General features: G+C 37.0%; 1 protein-coding gene across 1 annotated transcript in view; it reads right to left on the bottom strand.

Annotated features, from left to right (window-relative positions):
• The window catches only part of LOC134205340 (trypsin-1), a 49,523-nt gene that overhangs the window by 14,319 nt on the left and 14,829 nt on the right, over nucleotides 1-20,375 (bottom strand). Inside the window, exon 2 of the mRNA XM_062680509.1 lies at nucleotides 33-207. Within this exon, the coding sequence (XP_062536493.1) occupies nucleotides 33-207 (175 nt within the window). The remainder of the gene's footprint in view (nucleotides 1-32; nucleotides 208-20,375) is intronic.

Raw genomic sequence — 20,375 nt, forward strand, 5'->3', positions numbered from 1 at the left:
CATTTAGTCCGATATTCTTATAAAATACTTACTTGCATCCACAGTGTCCAGCGGTGAGGAACCACTTCTCATTAATTACGGATGCACCGCAAAAGTGAGCTCCTCGCTTCATGAGGCTAGCGATGTAGGTAATTTGACCACGGGCGGTATCTTGACCACCAACAATACGTTGTTGTCTGCTGTTGCTAGTGCAAGAAACGGACGACACTAAAAAAAGGTGAAAAATGTAGGAAATAGCGGGTAAGTAATGATTGCTAAAAAGTATAATCAACTATTTGAAGGATGTACATTCTTTCTGCAGAAAATTTCGAATACACTAGAGTCGCATTTTACGCGGTTTGTTTTTGCCAATTTCTCCAATATTTGAATTCAATGAAATCCATTCTGTGAATTAGGAGAATTTATTTTCAAGTTCGTTTATTTGGTAATCTCAGGCGTGTATAACACTTTACGGAGCCACGGTTCTTTGTGGTATGTACAATCGATACAATTTGAAGAATCTGTGTATTAGGGTGGTTCAAAAAATCGATTTTGCTCCACAACGCTCATCTGATTTTGTATCATACTCTGAGTGTCCTGCGAAAATTTGAGCTCATTTGGATTAAAATTGATTTAGCACAAGCCGTTTCAAGTTTGCATGCAAATTAGTATGGGGAAATTTATTTTTCCATTATACTGATTATGGCGCTTCCTCATTAATCGCAGGTTAAAAGAAAACCTACATAGCTAGAAGGAATACTCAAGAGCTTTCACTCAGCGAAAACCGCGTCTTAATCGTTCTAATAATTAGTAATCGAATCTATACCGTAGTTTTCTGAAGCTAATTGCGTAATTCTTAAACAGGCAACATTGTTGCTCGTGGAGCGAAAGATAGCACACACAAATTCAGGCTACTATGTTGCACTGCGCGTTTCAGTGATGCCCCCAAAGAAGTTTAACGATCATTACTAAAGATTCGCAACCTGTATTAAAATCGATTACTAATTCTTGGGGCGATCAATCTAGACGTGGTTTTCGCTGAGTAAAAGCTCTTAAACATTTAATTTAGCTATGTAGGTTTTCTTTTCGCATGCGCATAATGAAGAAGTGCCATATTCATTATAATGAAAAAATAAATTTCCTCATACTAATTTCCATGTGAACTTGAAACGGCTTGTGCTAAATCAGTTTTAATCCAAATGAGCTCAAATTTTCGGAGGACACTCAGAACATAATACACAATCAAATGAGCGCAGTGGAGCAAAATCGATTTTTTGAACCACCCTACTGTGTATGCCACGATTACGTAAGTCATAAGAAGTGTAAGATTTGTTTTGAGATTATGCTTATTTTACTGTCGTAAATTAGATAGAAAACTAATTATTCTGCTTTAAAAATAGAAAATTAATTATTCTGCTTTCACAACTATCAACTGCAAAGTTTTTAGTCCAAATAACCATTTTTACATGCCAAGTGAAGACATTCCATTAAAAAAAATTCTAAATAATTTTATAATTAGCAGTAAAATATAAACTTGGATTTACTAAGTTCTCTTAAAGTGTTTTTATTTAGTTAACGACAGGGATATTTGCCCATAACCTTAATTTATGATTCTCTATTAATTTCTAAAGAAACAAGCCCGATGTGACATTGTGAATAAAATTGACTTAATAATGCACATTGTCATATAAGATTTGTCTCCAATTGATATGCACAATCTTTTCGTTTAGGGAAGATTTCGGTTCTAATTCACTTGGTAGCACACACTGCTGACGTAAAATTTGACACCGCACCGGACTCAAGACTGAGGCCACCCAGTAAACCACATATTGTATAACAAACAGCAAATAAAGTCGCATTTGCGTCCATAAAAAAAATCTAAATCGTACTGCATATCAAACTTTGTCAGATTATTGTCGAAAAATGTTGTATTGAATGTATCGTATATGATAATTTTTACCATAGTGAAAATCAATCGTAATTGTGTGAATAAAATCACGTAATGACTTATATTTCTTGCAATATTCTATATCAGTGCGAATAAATGTCTGTGTTATGTTAAATCGTAATACAATCGAAGCTACTTTAGTCCAATTTAGCAGTTGTAAGATTATAAATTGTGTAGTTTATGTTGGACAAAAATCCAATTGCCTTCAAGATGTGCAGTATGGTGGGATGGTAGAGTATCCGCCTGCAGATCCAAAGATAGCATGTTCGAGGCTTGGAGCTGGTAAGATTTTGTTTTATTTTTAATATTTTAATGTTTATTTGTTGCTCGCATGATGTCAGGAAAAATCGTGAAATAAAACTCGTATGAACCTAAGGACTGTTCATTAAAGTAAGTGGACACCTGTTTATGAATGGTTTGAGGCAGTGGCGTAGCCAGAAAATTGGTCTGGGGGGGGTTTTCTGAACATTTTTTTTTCGAAAAAAAAAAATTTCTTCTAAAAATTTTGTCTCTGGGGGGGGTTTTATACCCAAAACCACCCCCCTGGCTACGCCACTGGTTTGAGGTTAAAACTTAACGAAAAATTGGTAATTTTCGCTCTGTGTGTAAAGAAATTGCTTACTTTTGCAGCACACCTGAACAATTTAGAAAAACCTTAGAAATTCCGAACGATAGGTCGGATCAGTTTATCAACTCGCAGATTAATTCTACCAAATTGGTACAGTGCATTTTGATGGACGACGAGATATACGTCAAATTGGACACCAGTACACTTCCAGGGCCACATTTTTTCAACGCTGAACAGAGGACAGATGTGCCTGATGACGTATGATATATCCGAACACAAAAAAAATGGGAAAATGTTTTGGTATGGCAAGCAATTTGCTAATGTGACTCCGTATTTCACAAACAACGGTGAAAATTGAAGAAAATAATGTATCAAAAAACGACTTCAAACCATCTACCGAAAGCATACGGATCCTCTATTGTTTTGGCCGGATCTGGCATCGGCTCACTACGTTTCTGCTGCGTTGGAGATGCTGAAGAAGGAAAAAGTCGATCTTGTCGAAAAATGCCTGAATCCACCAAACTGCCCTGAACTGCGTCGTATCGAAAAATACAGGGCAATAATTACGCGGCATCTTAAGGTAGATGGGAGAGAAGCAAGCTCTGTTGACTGCTTCAAGAAAATTTGGTCTGCCGCACAATGAAAAGTTACGGAAGAAGTTGTGCAGAATCTAATGGGAACTGTCAAGAGAAAAGTCCGAGCATTATTTAGAAAAGAGAAGTAAATATTCAAAATCATGTGGATTCGTTCATATGCTTGTTGATTGTTATTTATATAAAGCAACCTTATGAATTTGTTCCAAGATAAACATGTTCCTTTGAAAACCCGGTGTCCACTTTCTTTAATGAACAGTCCTTATATCGCCTCCACTTTGGTACGTATATAGCCAATCTGTGCATTATATTTCTAGACCAACATTTGAAAAGGGCGTAACAGCCAAAATTTGATCTCTCCAGTATTTTGTCTATGTATATAGTTATGTATGTAGATAAAGAATTCGAAGGAATAAATAATGGCTGTTACGCCCTTTTCAAATGTTGGTCTAGATTTAATCCTATATATTGGTTCTTAGGGGCCATCCAGAAACCAGAAACCATGTGGTTATATTTTCGAAGATTTTCAACCTCCCTCTCTCCATGTGGTTCATTGTGGTCATTTGGCAGACCACCCCTCCCCCCTATGACCAATGGTTTTTTTTTCAAGTACAAAAAAATAAAAAAAACGTTATACAACTTAAAACATATGGTTAACACGCTGAATTTTTAAGGCGGAGAAAAACAGGAATTTCAACTGATTCAAAATCAATTTAAACGCATCATGGAAATTTTAATTTGAATTCGAATATCTTGATGATGTAATCTTTTTGTAATGTGTATCAGGATATCTAGAACTCGAACACCCCTTCGATGCATCAGGATACAAAAAATGTGAACTCGCGAATATAAGAATTTCTAGAAAAATTTTTTGGTTTATATATTTTCCGAAATATCCCTATAGATTCCTAAGAGTATTTGGGACCTTCCGTAGCTCTGAAAGTACTGGAAATTCTTACAATATATTATCCTAACCCTAAGTAAAGCATCTGAATTGGAAGCTGACAACAAAAAGTTTGTCAGAGTGCAGTTCAGGAATCACAAAGTTGATATGTAATCTTAGAGATGCAAAAAAACCTCCTGCTGTTGTTTTTGTTGAGTAGCATTCCTGTAGAAATTCCAGTTTTGTTTTCAGAATCATCAAATTAGTTTACCTTCCAATATTAATAGGTTTTTCTAAGGGCATACAAGCTTTATTCAAAATGTCAAGACTCTCTTCATTATGCCATGATTCTATTATTCTAATCAGAGCCGTAACACAATGTCCTTTATTTTTCTTTGCCTGAATTATACATTTTATACTTAAAATGGTAATTTTCATTTTAAATCTTCAGTTTTCAATATCTTCCTTTTGGTACTCTTGAATTTTTGTTATATTTTGGTTTTTAACCCTTTCATGACGACTTTTTTTACATGGATTTCATGTGTCCTAGGCCAAACTGTTATAAAGTACATATCCTCAAATGTTTCAGAAATTATTCAAGAAACAAAATGTCCTGAACTGAGAATATGTCCAAAAATATCTATGTGATCATAAGACATGAAATTATCAAGTTTTGAATAAACGTAAACTATTTCAGAATCTCCAAAACGTCCTGGAGTTTAGAACATATGATATCGATCAATCAAGTCCTGAACAATGTATCCGTGCATCGCTAAGCATCCAAGCGGATCCATTGAGCCGATGCGATTTCATTTATTACTTTCACAAGCTACAATAGACCTTCCATGAGTCGATGTTCTAAGATTCAATATTGACTAAAATAATAATTCAGCCTAAAAAAATTGGGAATTTTCAATCAAGAAATCATGGTATGAGGAATAAATAAATATAAAATTTCTACAAATAATGCTAAATTTCCATAAACAATTAAGAATTTTCCACAAAACAAAAATAAATTAACACTTTTAAACCATAAATATTTATTTTGTGGAAAATTTTGAATTGTTTATTGCTAATATTGATTTATTCATAGAGATTTTGTACTTTTCCGTAGAACATTTTTTTTCTTAATGGATAATTTTTATTTTATAATTGTAATTTTTGCTTTTTTAAGTGCTATTTTTTTTTGCTTTTGCAAGTGCTAATTTATTATGACCCGTAACGCTGGGTAGACACCTTTACGTGGTGTGTTACGGGGTAAGATCTACCACTACTCATCTACTCATTATCCAACTCCATGGTACTTATGAGGGTGTCGCTAAGTCGGTGGCCTCTCGTTAAGTAAGTACCACATCAACACTTCCTTCCTCTCCCTAGTTACGGTGAAGATGGGCGTGGCCAGGAGTAGTAATCCTCATGCTTTTGTTATTTTTGTTTAAGACTGGAATCAAGGACCACTTCCCTTCTTGATTTCTGATAGCATTCTAGATAAGGATCTCAAAAGTAAAACATGAGTATCACTAGTGTCCAATCTACGAATTACACCCTAACAATGCTAATGCAAGTGCTAATTTATTATTGTTTTGTGGAAAACTTCAATTGTTTATGGAAATTTTGCATTATTTGTGGAAATTCTATATTTATTAAATTGCTTATACCCTGATTTGTTTATTGGCAATTTCTAAATTTTTATGGAAAAAAATATTTTGCTGGCTTCTATATCGACTGGTGGAAGCAAATGATGCAATACAAACAATTTTCCAAGGAACTGTCCCAGTAGGTCCATTGAGTTGATATGACTTCAAACATTATTCATACAAGCTACAACAGACCTTTTAGGTTATATAAAACGTCCTGGGAGTCGTAATGTTTGAACTACTTGATCATTCAAGTACGTGAGCCCAGTGCTTAAAAAAGTTTGCGTACAAACCTCATTGTCATTGTGCATCTTGATGTTGACTCAAGATCATTTGTTTGGGCATTTTGTTAACGTGGATCTCATGTTAATGGAAATTAGGTGCATATGCTTATTGCGCCATTTCAACTTCATTTCCATGCTCTTAGGATCGAAATCTTCCTTCCCAAGGTTTCGGATATGAGTTTTCAGGGTATAGTCAAACTTGTGCTCCAATATTTTGCCGTAAAACAAACATCCTGATGAATAATTTTGCTGAAGAAAATGCTGGCCTATAGCTTTCTTTTGTTATTTTACAGACAATCTGAAACGCTGGGCATATATGACCCATCCGCCCTGAAAGGGTTGAAATTTGTTTTGGAATTCAATTTTAATCGTTATTATAACACTATTTTTTAACCTAGATTGCTTTAGGAATTTGAGTGTTCATTCTGGAACACTGCATTTTTTTTATATCGCAGGAATATCCAGTCCATAGTTCTGAGACCCTTTTATGATTTTAAAAAGCATTATTATTATTTAGAATTTTATGTTAATTTTTAAAATGCAAGTTTCTCTATGTCATAACCTTTTTCATACGCACTACCAGAATTTTGTGCATTCAAGAACATTTAGGTGCATTATTAAATTTTACTATCATCGGCAATATCATAAAAAACTAGGCTCCTTAAGCCTAAATGATTGCCCTTATTTATTGCTCGGATTAGTTCTTCTGAATTTTCAAGAATAATTACTCTGGAGTTGCAAAGGAAACTTTTCGGAACATTCACCAGAAATTCTTCGGAGTCTCCACGGAAAAATCTTTAGAAATTCCCACGACAATTTCGGAAGTTCTGCGGAAGTGTTCCAAAATATGTTCGGTAGAAATTTTGAAGAACTAGCGGTAGAAGGATCCGAAATGCATATTTACGAGGAAAATTCCAATAAATATCAAATTCCGAAGAATTTCCAGAATAAATTAGAAAGAATTTCTAGCTGATTTTTCTACAGAATCTCTAAATTTTTATTTTAATATTCTAAGGATTTTTTTGTGTATCTTCAAAGCATATTCTTCTAAATCTCCAAAAGAAATTCTTAGAAATTTTAAGTGTTTCATGTGACATTGCCGTTGAATATCTCTTAGAAATTCAGAAGAATTTTTCTTGTAAATTTAGAAGTATTCTTCCCATTCTATGGCCTCTCATTTCAACTGGAACTTGGCCTGCCTTTTAACTTAGTATGTTTTATAACCATTTCCTCAGTTATAAACTGAAAGCTTTTCTATGCCAGCCTTTGCATGAGTATCTTGTGTGGCAAATACAATGGATACACTATACCTAGGGGGTCGAGACAGGAACGAGAATCGAACTCGCCATCTCCGGATTGGTCAATGGTCATCCTTCGCCTTTGATCGCAAGGGTAACTGGAGGCTGAAAATTTAGAAGTGTTCTCCTTGAAATTTTCGGAAAATTTCTCGTGAATATTCAGAAGAATTTGTTAATGAAATTTATTAGAATGTCAAATAAAAATAAGTAAATGTGAACAATATGTTCCACCGAAAATTGTTTGCATTCTCCACGGAACTGCTTTGAATTTTCAGAAAGAATTCCCATGGACATTTTTTCGGAGTTTTCAGGATTTTTTTTACTGGAAATTTATTTGTTGTTTATTAACAATTCGTAGCAAAATTAACTTTCCAAGCAAAATTTTCAGAGGTTCTGTATAATTGCCGCGATAATAGTTTAAACATTTGAGTAAAAATCAATCGGAATTCCAGCACGTTATCAGGATTATATGAAGTAATGTCAAAGTTTTTGCAGTTTTTGTGCTTCCTGAATATCCACAAGAAATTCTTTTGAAGTTATTTCTAAAGTTTTTTTTGTTTATTGTTAAAACATGATTGTGCTGATGCAAAAGGGTTGGCGGCGTGATGCCAAAAACCATCTGCGAAGGTGGCGCGGTGTGGCGCATTTTTTAAATGTTTTTTTTTTTCATTTTTACATTCCAAAATATGTTGTGGAAATTAAGACAGTATCGCAATTCATATTGACAGTGAATAGGTGGGATTTTGAGTTCATTGAATTTTTTTATATAGAAAATTCATAATTTGATCGGTAGAATGCTACAACATTACACGCTGTAGTCAATTAAATTATTTTGCCAAATTATACTTGACCAACCTTCAATTGGTCATAATGTATGCATCTTATTGTAGTGCATGTTTTGTTTCATCACCAACATCGGTTTGACACTTGTAGTACAGGTACTTTTGCTGCCAGGTCAAAGTAACCTACATGTTAGTCACGCGAACAGTAACGACATTAGCAATCTTATACTTTTGAATCAACTGGATCTCCAGTTAGCCTTGCGAGGAAAGGTGTGGGATTGCTAATCCGGAGATGCCGAGTTCGATTCTCGGTCCAGTCTAGAATGTTTTTGGGTGGAAAACATTCTCTCATGCCATACAAGATACATATTCATGCATTAGCAGGAAATTAGAAAAGCTTTCAATTATTAACTGAGGAAATGCTAATAGAATACTAAGGTAAAAAATGGGCCAGTTCAAGTTGGAATTCTAGTTCTAAATTCATTTGTCTATTTATTGGTTAAATCATCTGTCAACAAGGTCTTTATGAATGTCCTAATAACATTAAATGAATACTTATATAATCTAATTAAAAATGCGCATTGCAATGTAGAGCCATTGAAAAATCACAGGTGAAAACATTAATCTGAAAAAGCTTAGTAATTTTCTTGAATTAACTTAACGAGGATTTGTTTAGAATTTAGACTAACATAGCATTTCAGTAGACACTAACTTCATGATTCATGGGTCCGATAAAGCTTGCTAACTCCTAGTAATTCGTCAATCGAATCAAATATGTTTTATACCAACGAGTTTTTTTGGTACAGAGATTGAAATTACTTTTTTGTCTTTGAGAGGTTTTTAGCCCTAGGCTGGTTCATCTCTATTGGAATTACATGCTGCTGTTGCTATCTACACATTTAAAATAAATCGCAGATTGCGGTCAAATTTCATCGAAATCTCGACAACAAAACTGTTCGGTAGATAATTTTATAGATTTTCGATTATTTGGACAGTTCAACAATGCAGAAAATCACAGGAAAACTGTGAAATAATTATCGAATAGTTCTGCTGTTGAGATTTCGGTGAAATTCACAGACTTTCATTTTCATGTTAAAATAAGAATTATAATCGGGCCCTCCTTAGCCTAGCGGTAAGACACGCAGCTACAAGGCAAGACCATGCTGAGAGTGACTGAGTTCGACTCCCGGTGCCGGTCTAGGTAATTTTCGGATTAGAAATTGTCTCGATTTCCCTGGGCATATAAGTATCATCGGGTTAGCCTCATGATATACGAATGTAGAAATAGTAACTTGGCTTAGAAACCTCGCAATTAATAACTGTGGAACTGCGGCAATGTCAAACTGGGGGATGTAACGCCAATAAGAAGAGGAAGAAGAATAATCGTTTATCAAGAATATCGGAAACCGCACGTTCATATTTTTCTGCATTTCATACCAAATCATAAACCACGTAACGTTGAAATTACGTGGTACAAGTTGGAACAGGCATTTCTTGAATGCATAATTTGTTTAGAAACTGCATATATCCATTTGGCACAAAACAACAAAAAACTGGTTTTTAACAAATTGGCAGTTTCTCATACAAACGGTTCAAATATACTTATCCTACCTTTAAGTTGTCTTCAAGAATTCAAACAATTAATGAATAGCTCAAATTAAACATGGAAATAAATACCAACCGTTTACAATAGCGATAAACATGTTTATACTCATCCATCACGATCCAACTTTGACATAAAAGAGAACAGGAATAATGCTTTTTGTTTTTTCAATAATGTTCTAGCGCCATATGACATTTGGGTCTTTGCGTCCGTGTAAGAGAAAGAAAAAAATGAAATTGGTCTCTTCATTTGGCGATGACTTTGTTGCCTGTGCATAGTTGAATGGCCCTACAACCCGCATGATGCGTTGGGTGTCTGCAAAACAGCTAGACAGTCATTTGCATATTCACAACTTGGTACAACTCACCGTGTAGTAAAACGGTAAATCTTATGCAAATCGTGGGAAAATATTTGGTACATATTTATACAGACATTAAAATGTAAATGAGATGCATGACTATTTTTAGACTAGTTACAAGCCCGACCCAGGTTAATGCATTGTGCTAATCAGTGCCGGATTTAGCCAGAGGGCTCAAAATGCACATTTGCCTTCGGAATTTTTTTGCCTGAAATCATCACACAGCAGAACAGTTGACAGATAACGTCGGGTACCGTTAGATGCCATTAGATCGACATTTGTTGACCTCGACTGTGTAAATCTCTGTTGGAGTATTCTAGGTTAGCGGCACTAAAAAAAATGCAATGTTACTTAGTAACTAAGTTCAGTTCATCTTATCCAATTGTAAATTGAAATCACTTTAAAATGTAGCTGAAGTGATCTCATTAGGATTTCAGACTAACTAACTAACTAACTGTAACTGTTCAAGGAGTGAAACCATTTGACAAACATAAGCAGATGAAAAACCATGCAGTGTGTAAACTGATGTTTAAATCTCCATGTTAAGGATCGTGTGTTTAAACTGCTCGTGTTCAAACTGGGTGCTATTTTAGTTCGGTTAGTGCCGATCTAGTAAACTAAATGAGCATTCCTACGGATATTATGAACCAGCAAACTAGATGAAACTATATAAGATGGATAAAAAAGGGTAAAAGAATTATGAGAATCGTTCAGTAAACGCCCGAGAACAATGGTTGTTTGAACATGCAGTTCTCATTATTTCCTGATCACGGTAGTCCACATGTTAACAAAAAATCATGCACTTCTCAACATGAAATAGGTTCAGTTAATCCTTGCTGCCATACAAACGCTAGTATACTGGTACAATTAGTCAATTAACAGTTGCGATGAGACAAAAAGTTTAGTCACAAGAAGACGATGCACCAATGCACAAATGGTCGGGGTTCAGTCAAAGCACACTAAGCGCCAACGAAAAATTACGAATTTTTCTGTTAAAACTTTCGTTTATCAGATTTAATTGATCGCAAACCGTATTGGATCTCCCTCAACCCCATAACTGAGGATATCCTACTGCAAATGTATGCTTAAATTGATATGAAACAATTTCCGTTTTTCTTGAACGAACAAAATATCACAAGTCAGTCGAAAAGCCTTTGGTGCGATTTGGCTGATCCCCGACCAAATGTACCACGCGTCTCCATATGCTCTTGAGTTCACGATATGGTGCATTTTTCATATATCCCTCCCCGGGGACACAAACATACGAGGTTGTCAAAATTACTTAGTGTTTCAACTTCTATGAACATAAAACATTTGAAATCGAGGAAAATTCACAAGCGACGAACCTTTTCTATTTTGAATAATCTCGGAATTGCTCCAATGAATTGAATCAACACTATCAAGAACACATTAAATGGTCTGTTTAATTCGTTTATGTTTTCAATTTACAGCACGACAGGTTAGGTAGGATGCATTTTTCTCTCTCTCCACGATTTCAAATGAGTTTAAATCAATCACAATTACAGCATTGACCAATACCGCCATCCCAAACACATCAACGTTTATCTTCTTCCCTCTGGTGGAATGAACATGAGCATGATTGAGCGCTCGATATTTCCGGATCAGAACCAGCAGATGACACTCAGGCTCAGTAAACATTTTTTTTAATATCTTTATTAAAGTGATTTTTAAGTTGGACAAAGTTCATCACCCTTTTAGGGTTCAGTAAACATCCTCAGTGTGTGAATACTGGTGATCCAATATATTCTGTACCATTCAATACTGGTTCCGACCGCATACGAATGCAAATAGGGTAGAAGTTTGATGAAATGAAGCTCGATTGAATGAAAGCCAAGAAGTTGTCTGTACTTTCGCGAGTTATCATTGGGAGTTTGAAATATATATTGGAGTCTGGAGCCATATGGCCCTCTGCTAATTTTCAGTTTCTATTCATTTCTCACTTGCCGCTCGCTTGCGGTGTCAATCGAATCTGTATCTTCATTAATTTTATCTACTCGCTTTGAGTAGTATAATTATCACCGAAAAAATCCAATAAAGTAATTTCGATAAAGTCACGTGGTGATCAAAAACGATCCTAATTAGAAACATTTGTAGTTTTTATCGACTTCGTATAATTCCTAATTAATTGGCAATCCTACGCCTTTGCTCGCAAAACTACTGGAGACCCTGTGCGGCTATAAGACGATAGACTAGTGCAAGACTACGCGCAACGGCTGGAAGAGGCAAATCAGACGGAAGAGTAGCTAGGCGCAGCTTATCTTGAGGATGGCCGGAGAGATATTAGATTCGCTATAGGTAGCACCGCAACCACTACACTTGGTTGGTGCCCCCGGATTAGAGAAACGAATGTGGCGAATGTGAGCAGGCGAAGATTGCAGTATGCGCGAGATTGCTGCAACACTGTACGAGGGCAAACGGGGCACGATACAAACTGGTGCGAAACAGACAAAACTTCGTTTTCGGAGGTAAAACCACCGCCCAACAAACAGTTTTGGCTGAATAAGCTAGTTTTTAGCCGAAGAAGACTATTTTTGGTCATATAAGCGCTTCATCCACCTCCAATGTTTGTTGGGCGGCAGAAAGATAGAAAACGTAAAGAGATAGAGCAACCAGAGTGTAAAATAATCGAAATTTTTTGGTGAAGTCTACTTTTGTCACTTGTCAACTCACTTCCATACACATTTATAGTCGGCTCTGGACTCTGGACTGTCAATATTCGGTTGAATATTAGTCATTGAATATTTATGCACATTCTACAAATTGATAAATTGTCTGAAATCTGAACACGTTTTAAATGAATAAAGTAATGTATCACATAAAACTTAATCCGATTTTCATACGCGAGGCACTTTCAACGGTAAACATCAATATAAACAATGCTAGGATAATTCGCTAAATGTTGAACGGCTAATTTCTTCACCTATTATTGAACGCACGTGCATTTCTTATGGGATTTCAACAATAGGCGACAAAATTAGCCGTTAAACATTTGGCGGTTTCCCCTAATTATGTTTTTTTTCTGCACATAGTAAGCACACTAAGTGATTTTCTAATGAATGAGTTTGTGGAGTAGTCGTCTGACTATATCATTCTATGTTTTGAATAATCATGCGATGTTTGTCAAAATTCGGACCGAAGTTGCTTCATGAAGATGAATATTTTAAGCTCTGAGAGCAACTGTACCGCGCTAATAACACACGATGATTCTATGAGAAGTTGAACCGTTGTTGAACTGACATGTGTAAGCACATAAACGGGAAGCATCATGGGGTGATCCAAAAGTGCCGGCAGCACTACGAAGAGCCCCTTAATGGCAATGTGGCATAAACGAGGGGAGGGGGTATGTTGAGGAACCTGGGAGGACCAGAGCAAGACAGTCTCCAGGAAATCCAGGATTTTTGGCTAGAGCGCTCCACTGGGTAATTCCCAAGATTTGGTAGGAAGAGGTTCTGCCACAGGAGTGGATGGAAGGATGAAGGCCTACCCATCTACAAAAATTACGATAAGCTGAATTGTAGCAACTACTGTGCTACTACACAACTACATTGCTGAACGCTTCTACAAGGTACTCTCCCAAAGTTTATGCCGTTAACTAACACTAATTGTTTTATGGGGGAACGATTCACCACGGACCAGGTGTTCGCCATTCGCCAAGTACTGCAAAAATGCCGCGAATACAACGAGCCCACACATCATCTATTCATCGACTTCAAAGCCGCATATGATATAATCGATCGGAACCAGCTATGGCAGCTAATGCACGAACACGAAATTCCGGATAAACTGACACGTTTAATCAAAGCGACGATGGGTCGGGTGATGTGCGTAGTTCGAGTTTCAAGGGCATTCTCAAGTCCCTTCGAAACCCGCAGAGGGTTACGGCAAGGTGATAGTCTTTCGTGTCTGCTATTCAACATCGCGTTGGAAGGGGTAATACGCAGAACAGGGATTAACACGAGTGGTACAATTTTAAATAAGTCCGTCCATCTATTTGGCTTCACCGACGACATAGATATTATTGCACGTAACTTTGAGAAGATGGAGGAAGCCTACATCAGACTGAAGAGGGAAGCTAAGCGGATCGGACTAGTCATCAACACGTCGAAGACAAAGTACATGATAGGAAGAGATTCAAGAGAAGACAATGTGAGCCACCCACCGCGAGTTTGCATCGGTGGTGACGAAATCGAGGTGGTAGAAGAATTTGTGTACTTGGGCTCACTGGTGACTGCCGAAAATGATACCAGCAGAAAAATTCGGAGACGCATGGTGGCTGGAAATCGTATGTATTTTGGACTCCGCAAATCGAATAGAGTTCGCCGCCGTACCAAACTGACAATCTACAAAACGCTCATTAGACCGGTAGTCCTCTACGGACACGAGACCTGGACGATGCTCGTGGAGGACCACCGCGCACATGGAGTTTTCGAAAGGAAAGTGCTGCGTACCATCTATGGTAGGGTGCAGATGCCGGACGGTACGTGGAGGAGGCGAATGAGCCACGAGTTGCATTAGCTGCTGGGAGAACCATCCATCGTTCACACCGCGAAAATCGGACGACTGCGGTGGGCTGGGCACGTAGCCAGAATGTCGGACAGTAACCCGGTGAAAATGGTTCTGGACAACGAACCAACGGGCACAAGAAGGTGAGGTGCGCAGCGTGCAAGGTGGATAGATCAGGTGGAAGACGACTTGCGGACCCACCGTAGACTGCGTGGTTGGCGACGTGTAGCCATGGACCGAGCCGAATGGAGAAGACTCTTATATACCGCACAGGCCACTTCCGCCTAAGTCTGAATAAATAAATAAATAACACTGAATTTCCGCAAAGTAGGCAATTAAAATGGATGTAGCTAAGTCTCCCATCCATATATTATATCAAAACGCTGATAGGGTAAGACGGTATAATATGCCCCCCCTAAGGCAACTCCTTGATAACTTTTTACTTTTCAACGCAATTTATGCAAACTTTGTGTTATTTGGTAGTCCAGGAAGTCGCAAATGCATTGCCCGTGAGTAGTCATATAAAAATATTACAGATAACACGTAATAAAGCTTTTTTGAAAAGTCGCGAAAAAATGGATTTCAACAAGTGCCTGGGCAATACGCCCCACCTTAGCCAAAGACGTTCCATAGCCCTCCATTAGTATTTTATCAATCCCATAATAAAAAGGTTGCAAATCCTTATGCACTTGACATTAAAAAACCAACATAGGTCCATTTAAGCGGGTTGGAATTACATTTCAATAATTTACATACAATTTGGAAGCAACTGCTGCAGGCTCGCTGCGCTTGTGTCCAGTTGGTAAGGGCATATCGTCCTGCCTACACTGGGGCGTTTTGGCCAGTGAAACATGTTTTCGAAAATCGTTACATTTTTGAAGATGGAATCCATTTTATATCATATTAACCACTGAGAAAAGTTATTTTGTTGCCCAACTGAGTGTTCCAGTGCAAGTTTTGTGGACAGTATGCCAGAGTCGCTCCAGAATGTTGAGCTAACAAACATAAAAAGTTACATCAAAACTGTAACTTTTTGTATTTTGCTATTATTTTCATTGTATAATACAAAAATACTTCCACATTTACATAGTATGATGGGTTTACAAATACTTATAGGTACCAACTGATTTTGACCCTTAATTAGTTATAGTTTTCTAGAAATCAAAGGGGGGCGTTTTGGCCAGGTGGGGCGCATTATACCGTCTTACCCTACAGTTACTTACTCGATGAAATTCAAAGTCCGATGAATCTAGCAAACTACGTTCCCTTCGTAAGTAGATATCTTCCTTACTCTATATTCTTAAGGACGAAATAATTGACCAATGCATTTTCACCTCGCTAACTCGATGTCGTCAGAAACAGTTGCATTCACAATATAGTTGAGTGCAGTCTTCAAAAAATCTCACTCTGAGAGCTGGTGGGATTCAAAAAATGAGATCGAAACTAATCTTACTCCCGCAATTGATCCCAATCCTGGCAAACATTGCTTTTCTATATATCACAAGGGATGATTGAATCCTGTGGGAAATCTAGTCTTCCGAGTGATTTGAACGTTACTGTTGTTCTACCTATCCGCATCCACGTGCTCCCAAATATTTAAGGTATTAGCCCTGGTCTGATACTTACTGTGTTATAACTTATTTTGTGCTGTACAATGTTTAGACCAAATTCTACGGTTAATGGTTTAAGCCTTATACAGAACAATCACTAATCTCCAACCAGTCAAAAACTAGCCATCAAGCGAGTGCGGTTCTCAAAACAGTAATGTCGTGGAACAGTTTGGCTACATCTCCCTGCACCAAAAAACAGCTGGAAACATCAACAACAAGACCCTATTTTTCCAAAATACTCTAAAATTGTCTATCTGAAAACTGTCCCATTGCTATTCCTCATGATTTTCATAATATCAAATAAATTAAATTTAATAAAAAATCTTAATATATGAGAAAGCCAAAACATTTGTTCTATTTCATATATTCTGTGTTCTTTAATAATCAGATTGCCAGTCCTTTGCTGGTTCACTTGAGCGTTTTCTATTATTGAGACAAATGAAATACTTTCTAGACTTTGTGATACTTCAAGTCGGTTTGGCTTTAACTTAGGTAACTTTAACTGAATAAAACGACATTTTTGTTATACACCTTATGTAAATCTGCTTTTACTGCCATAAAAGGAAAAGCTGGTTTAGCTATTGGTTGAATCCTTCGTGGGATTCGTTTAAATGGTGATACCTTTTTAAATGTTGGAAATTAAATTGGCGAATTTATATGGACCTATAACCAAATTCAACGCAGCCTATTTTTAATTATTATTGGAATGTTGGTTCGAACAAGCGAATGCAACCGAATGTTGTTGATCAGGCGTTATCAAATTTTATCCAGTGATTAAAGGTTGAGAAGCACTTAGATTGACAGGTACACGAACGCAGAGATTGAATCCCTATGATTAAATCCCAGAATAAATCTTGCATGCTGAGATTTAGAAAAATTGAGATTTGTAAAAATCCCAAAAATAAGGATGAAATCAATGCATGCTGTTTTAAATCTGAGAGTAGAATGATGCTCTTGAAACACTGGTTGAGTGGGAGATAGAAGTGGGAAATAAGAGTAAGAAATAAGAAGTAAGAAGTGAAAAATGAGAAGTGTAAAGTGAAGTGAAGCGCGAAGAGATAAGTGAGGAATGAGGAGTAAGAAGTGAGAAATGAGAAGTGAAAAATAAATAAAGAGGAGTGACAAAATTCCAAGTGAAAAGTGATAAGTGAGAAATGACAAGTGAAAAGTGCGAAGTACGAAGTGAGAAGATAGTAGTGGGAAGTCAGAAATGAGAAGTTAGAAGTGATACATTCGAAGTGCCAGGTAGTAGTGAGAACTGAATAGTTAGAAGTTAGAAGTGAAAAGTGATAAGTGAGAAATGAAAAGTCAGAAGTGAGATATAAGTTATAAGTGAGAGAAGAGAAGTGAAAAATGAGAAATGAGAAGTTAGATGTCTTGTGTCTTTCCACTCACTTCTCACTTCCCGATTATCGTTACTCTTTTCTCACTCCTTGCTTCTGTTTATATCACTACTCACATTCTACTGCACACATCTCAGTATTCAATACTTACTTCCATTTTCAGTACTAACTTCTCACTACTTAGTAGTGATTTCGAACATCTCATTCATTACTTCTCAGTTCTCGCTGTTCACTATTCACTTCGATCATCTCACTTCTCACTTCACTTAATATAGAAACAAATTTTAACTACTCAGCCAAACGGTATTCGGCAAAATATAAATGTGTTCCCTATCTCGATACCTCCCTAACTCAGTGGTCCCGTCAATATCGAGTAAGGGAGAGTTAGCCAGTAGCTCCAAACTAACAGCTTTGTGAATGCTGGCAACGTTTTTCAACCTCGTGAATTTTGGATATCTGATCCAACGGATAATTCCGCTATGACTACTAAGTCAGCATGGTAAAAAATGTTTGACGCCGGCGCACCGATTTATGGACACAAATTTTGTTTTCGTCTGCATGATTCGAAACAGCAAAACGTCTATTAACTTCAAGGGAAACGTCAGCGCTACATGTCACATTGTCACAAGCGTTCCAAGGTAAACAATTTCTTCAAGCACTACCTCAGCACCAACAGCACTATGTTTAACTCTATCTCTACCTGCAATAATGTACTTTGTCTTGGCTCTTCAGTAGAACAAAAGCCCGAAACATCTCCGGTGTTCATAGACCGATCTGCGATTTTGGAAAAGGACAGAATACTAGGTAAGTAACCGATTCCAATAGTGCCGGTTTTGTCGAAATCAGATTATTCTACGCAAAGTTATGGTGATTCGAATTTAGACAAAATTTTACCTAACTCATCCTTTTTGTCTAACCCCTGAAGTGGCGTTTCGTCCTAATGTGCACTGCGTTCACTACATAAGTAATTATTTTTGATATTATTCAATGAAAAACTATATTTAATTTATTCCTGGATATAATATAAATCAATATCTCACTGCTGTGATTCTAATTTACCTTTAGATTTTATTCTAAAAATGTGTATTTCCATCTAAATAGATCGATGCTGGGTAATATGTGCCTCCCAGAAATGATGATTGCATCAAAAAGCGCGAAAGAACATAACTTTGATCAAGTTTCTATTCATGTGGAGGCTGGCAGATGTTTATAGGTTTCGACGCATTTCATACAGATTTACCCTACATTAGTCTACTTGCGTTCCTATGCAACCCGTTTTGTATAAAGGCCCGACTGGAAAGGTTCTTGACTCGTGCGCCTATATTGATCATGTTACCGCCACCTACCGCTATTTGGCTATCGAATTATTGGAAACTTTCAACATTCTCCGTGTTCTCATCCAACGTTCACAACATGAAGCTGCCGATGAGGAGGTGTCTTACTCTGCATATCAGAGAGACGCACAGTGTTTTCGTTATTTTTAAGGCGCTAATATATATTTTTTTAAATTTGACTTGTAACTTGAATTCTCGGTGCCTTGTTAAAAATAATGATCTTGAGCGACTCCCGAACAAATTTATTATGCGGAAAAAAATTTATATTTTTTTCGGGCAGCTACGGTATGGTGTGGCATTGTATACTAAACTGCACTGCTAATAAATTCATAATAGCCCCATGTGCCCCTACATGCATGGGACTGTTATAAACTTATGGGCAGTATATTTCTTTCCGGTGGAGAACTGCGCCAAAACTGAAAACGGTTGTTGTTCAATGTTTGGATGGAGACACATGGTAGTCCATTTAAACCAGATTAAAGTACCGTCAAGGGGGGCGTGGGGAGTCGGGGGATGATGACAATGCCTAATGGGGTGAGATCGGGTCATTGTTTTCACGAACAGTTTGTAGATGGGATAACAAAATTGTTCATCGCCTCGATCGCCTCGATGATGATGATGGATTTTATATTGTTGACGTAATTTTAAATTGAATCTTTTTTGTGTAGTCTACAAAAGTTTGAGCCTCGCGCGCGCAATACAGATATAAGTTGTTTATAATTTATTCCAATCATTGACATTTTTGAGCTGTTTGCGTGATGGATGAAAGTGAATTTTGAATGACTAGTAATGAGTGGAACTAGATGATTGGCCTTGGCTACCTGGTAGATTGTCTTTGTACGCGATAGAAGACGAACTTTTGATATCGACGGAGAGGTATCACAAGTTTAGGCGTTTTGTTGTCGAAATTCAAAATAAATGCTGAAAGATACTTCCGAGATGTAGAACGCGGTTTTGTTGATAAGACGTAAAGCGGTTCCTGGCAAAGCTTTTGAAATCTGTGCGAGAGGTATCACAAGTTTTGCATTTCTGTAGACCTCGAGGTATCACTACCGGTGTTTGCTAAGTGATGAATCAAAACTGCAGTTCATTTTTTTTAAATTTAGTTTTTTGCTGTATAGCGATGGACAGTATTAGAATTTATATCTGTAAAATAATCGGATCGTTTTTTTTGTTATTGGCAAATCTGATTAAATTGATCTTAATTAATTATCTAAAAGATAACTCGTCTAGCTCAAACCTTTGTAGGGGTATGTGGCGGGAAGATCATCATCATCATCATCATCATCATCATCATCATCATCATCATCATCAAAAAGGTGTTTTATATTCTGTTCTTATCCTACATTTCGGTTCGGTCCACGTGAACTAGAGACATTTTGGTTTCTTCGAGTGGATGTTATAAATGCCTTTTTTCTTCTGCTTGTCATTTAATGTGACGTGTGTTCAGGGATTGAATCCTGAAGAGAAAGAGCAAGTCTCTCACTTATCATCTCTGTATACATATACGATATGTAGCATACCGCGAGAAACTTTTTTCGCAAGCTGTCATGATAGAGAACTGATTCGGGATGTTACACCCCATGATAAATTTCTTTAAGAAAGCTCAAAATGTGGGGAGCACTGGCTCT

Source organism: Armigeres subalbatus, chromosome 1, assembly GCF_024139115.2.
Source record: "Armigeres subalbatus isolate Guangzhou_Male chromosome 1, GZ_Asu_2, whole genome shotgun sequence".
NCBI classification, from domain to species: domain Eukaryota; kingdom Metazoa; phylum Arthropoda; class Insecta; order Diptera; family Culicidae; genus Armigeres; species Armigeres subalbatus.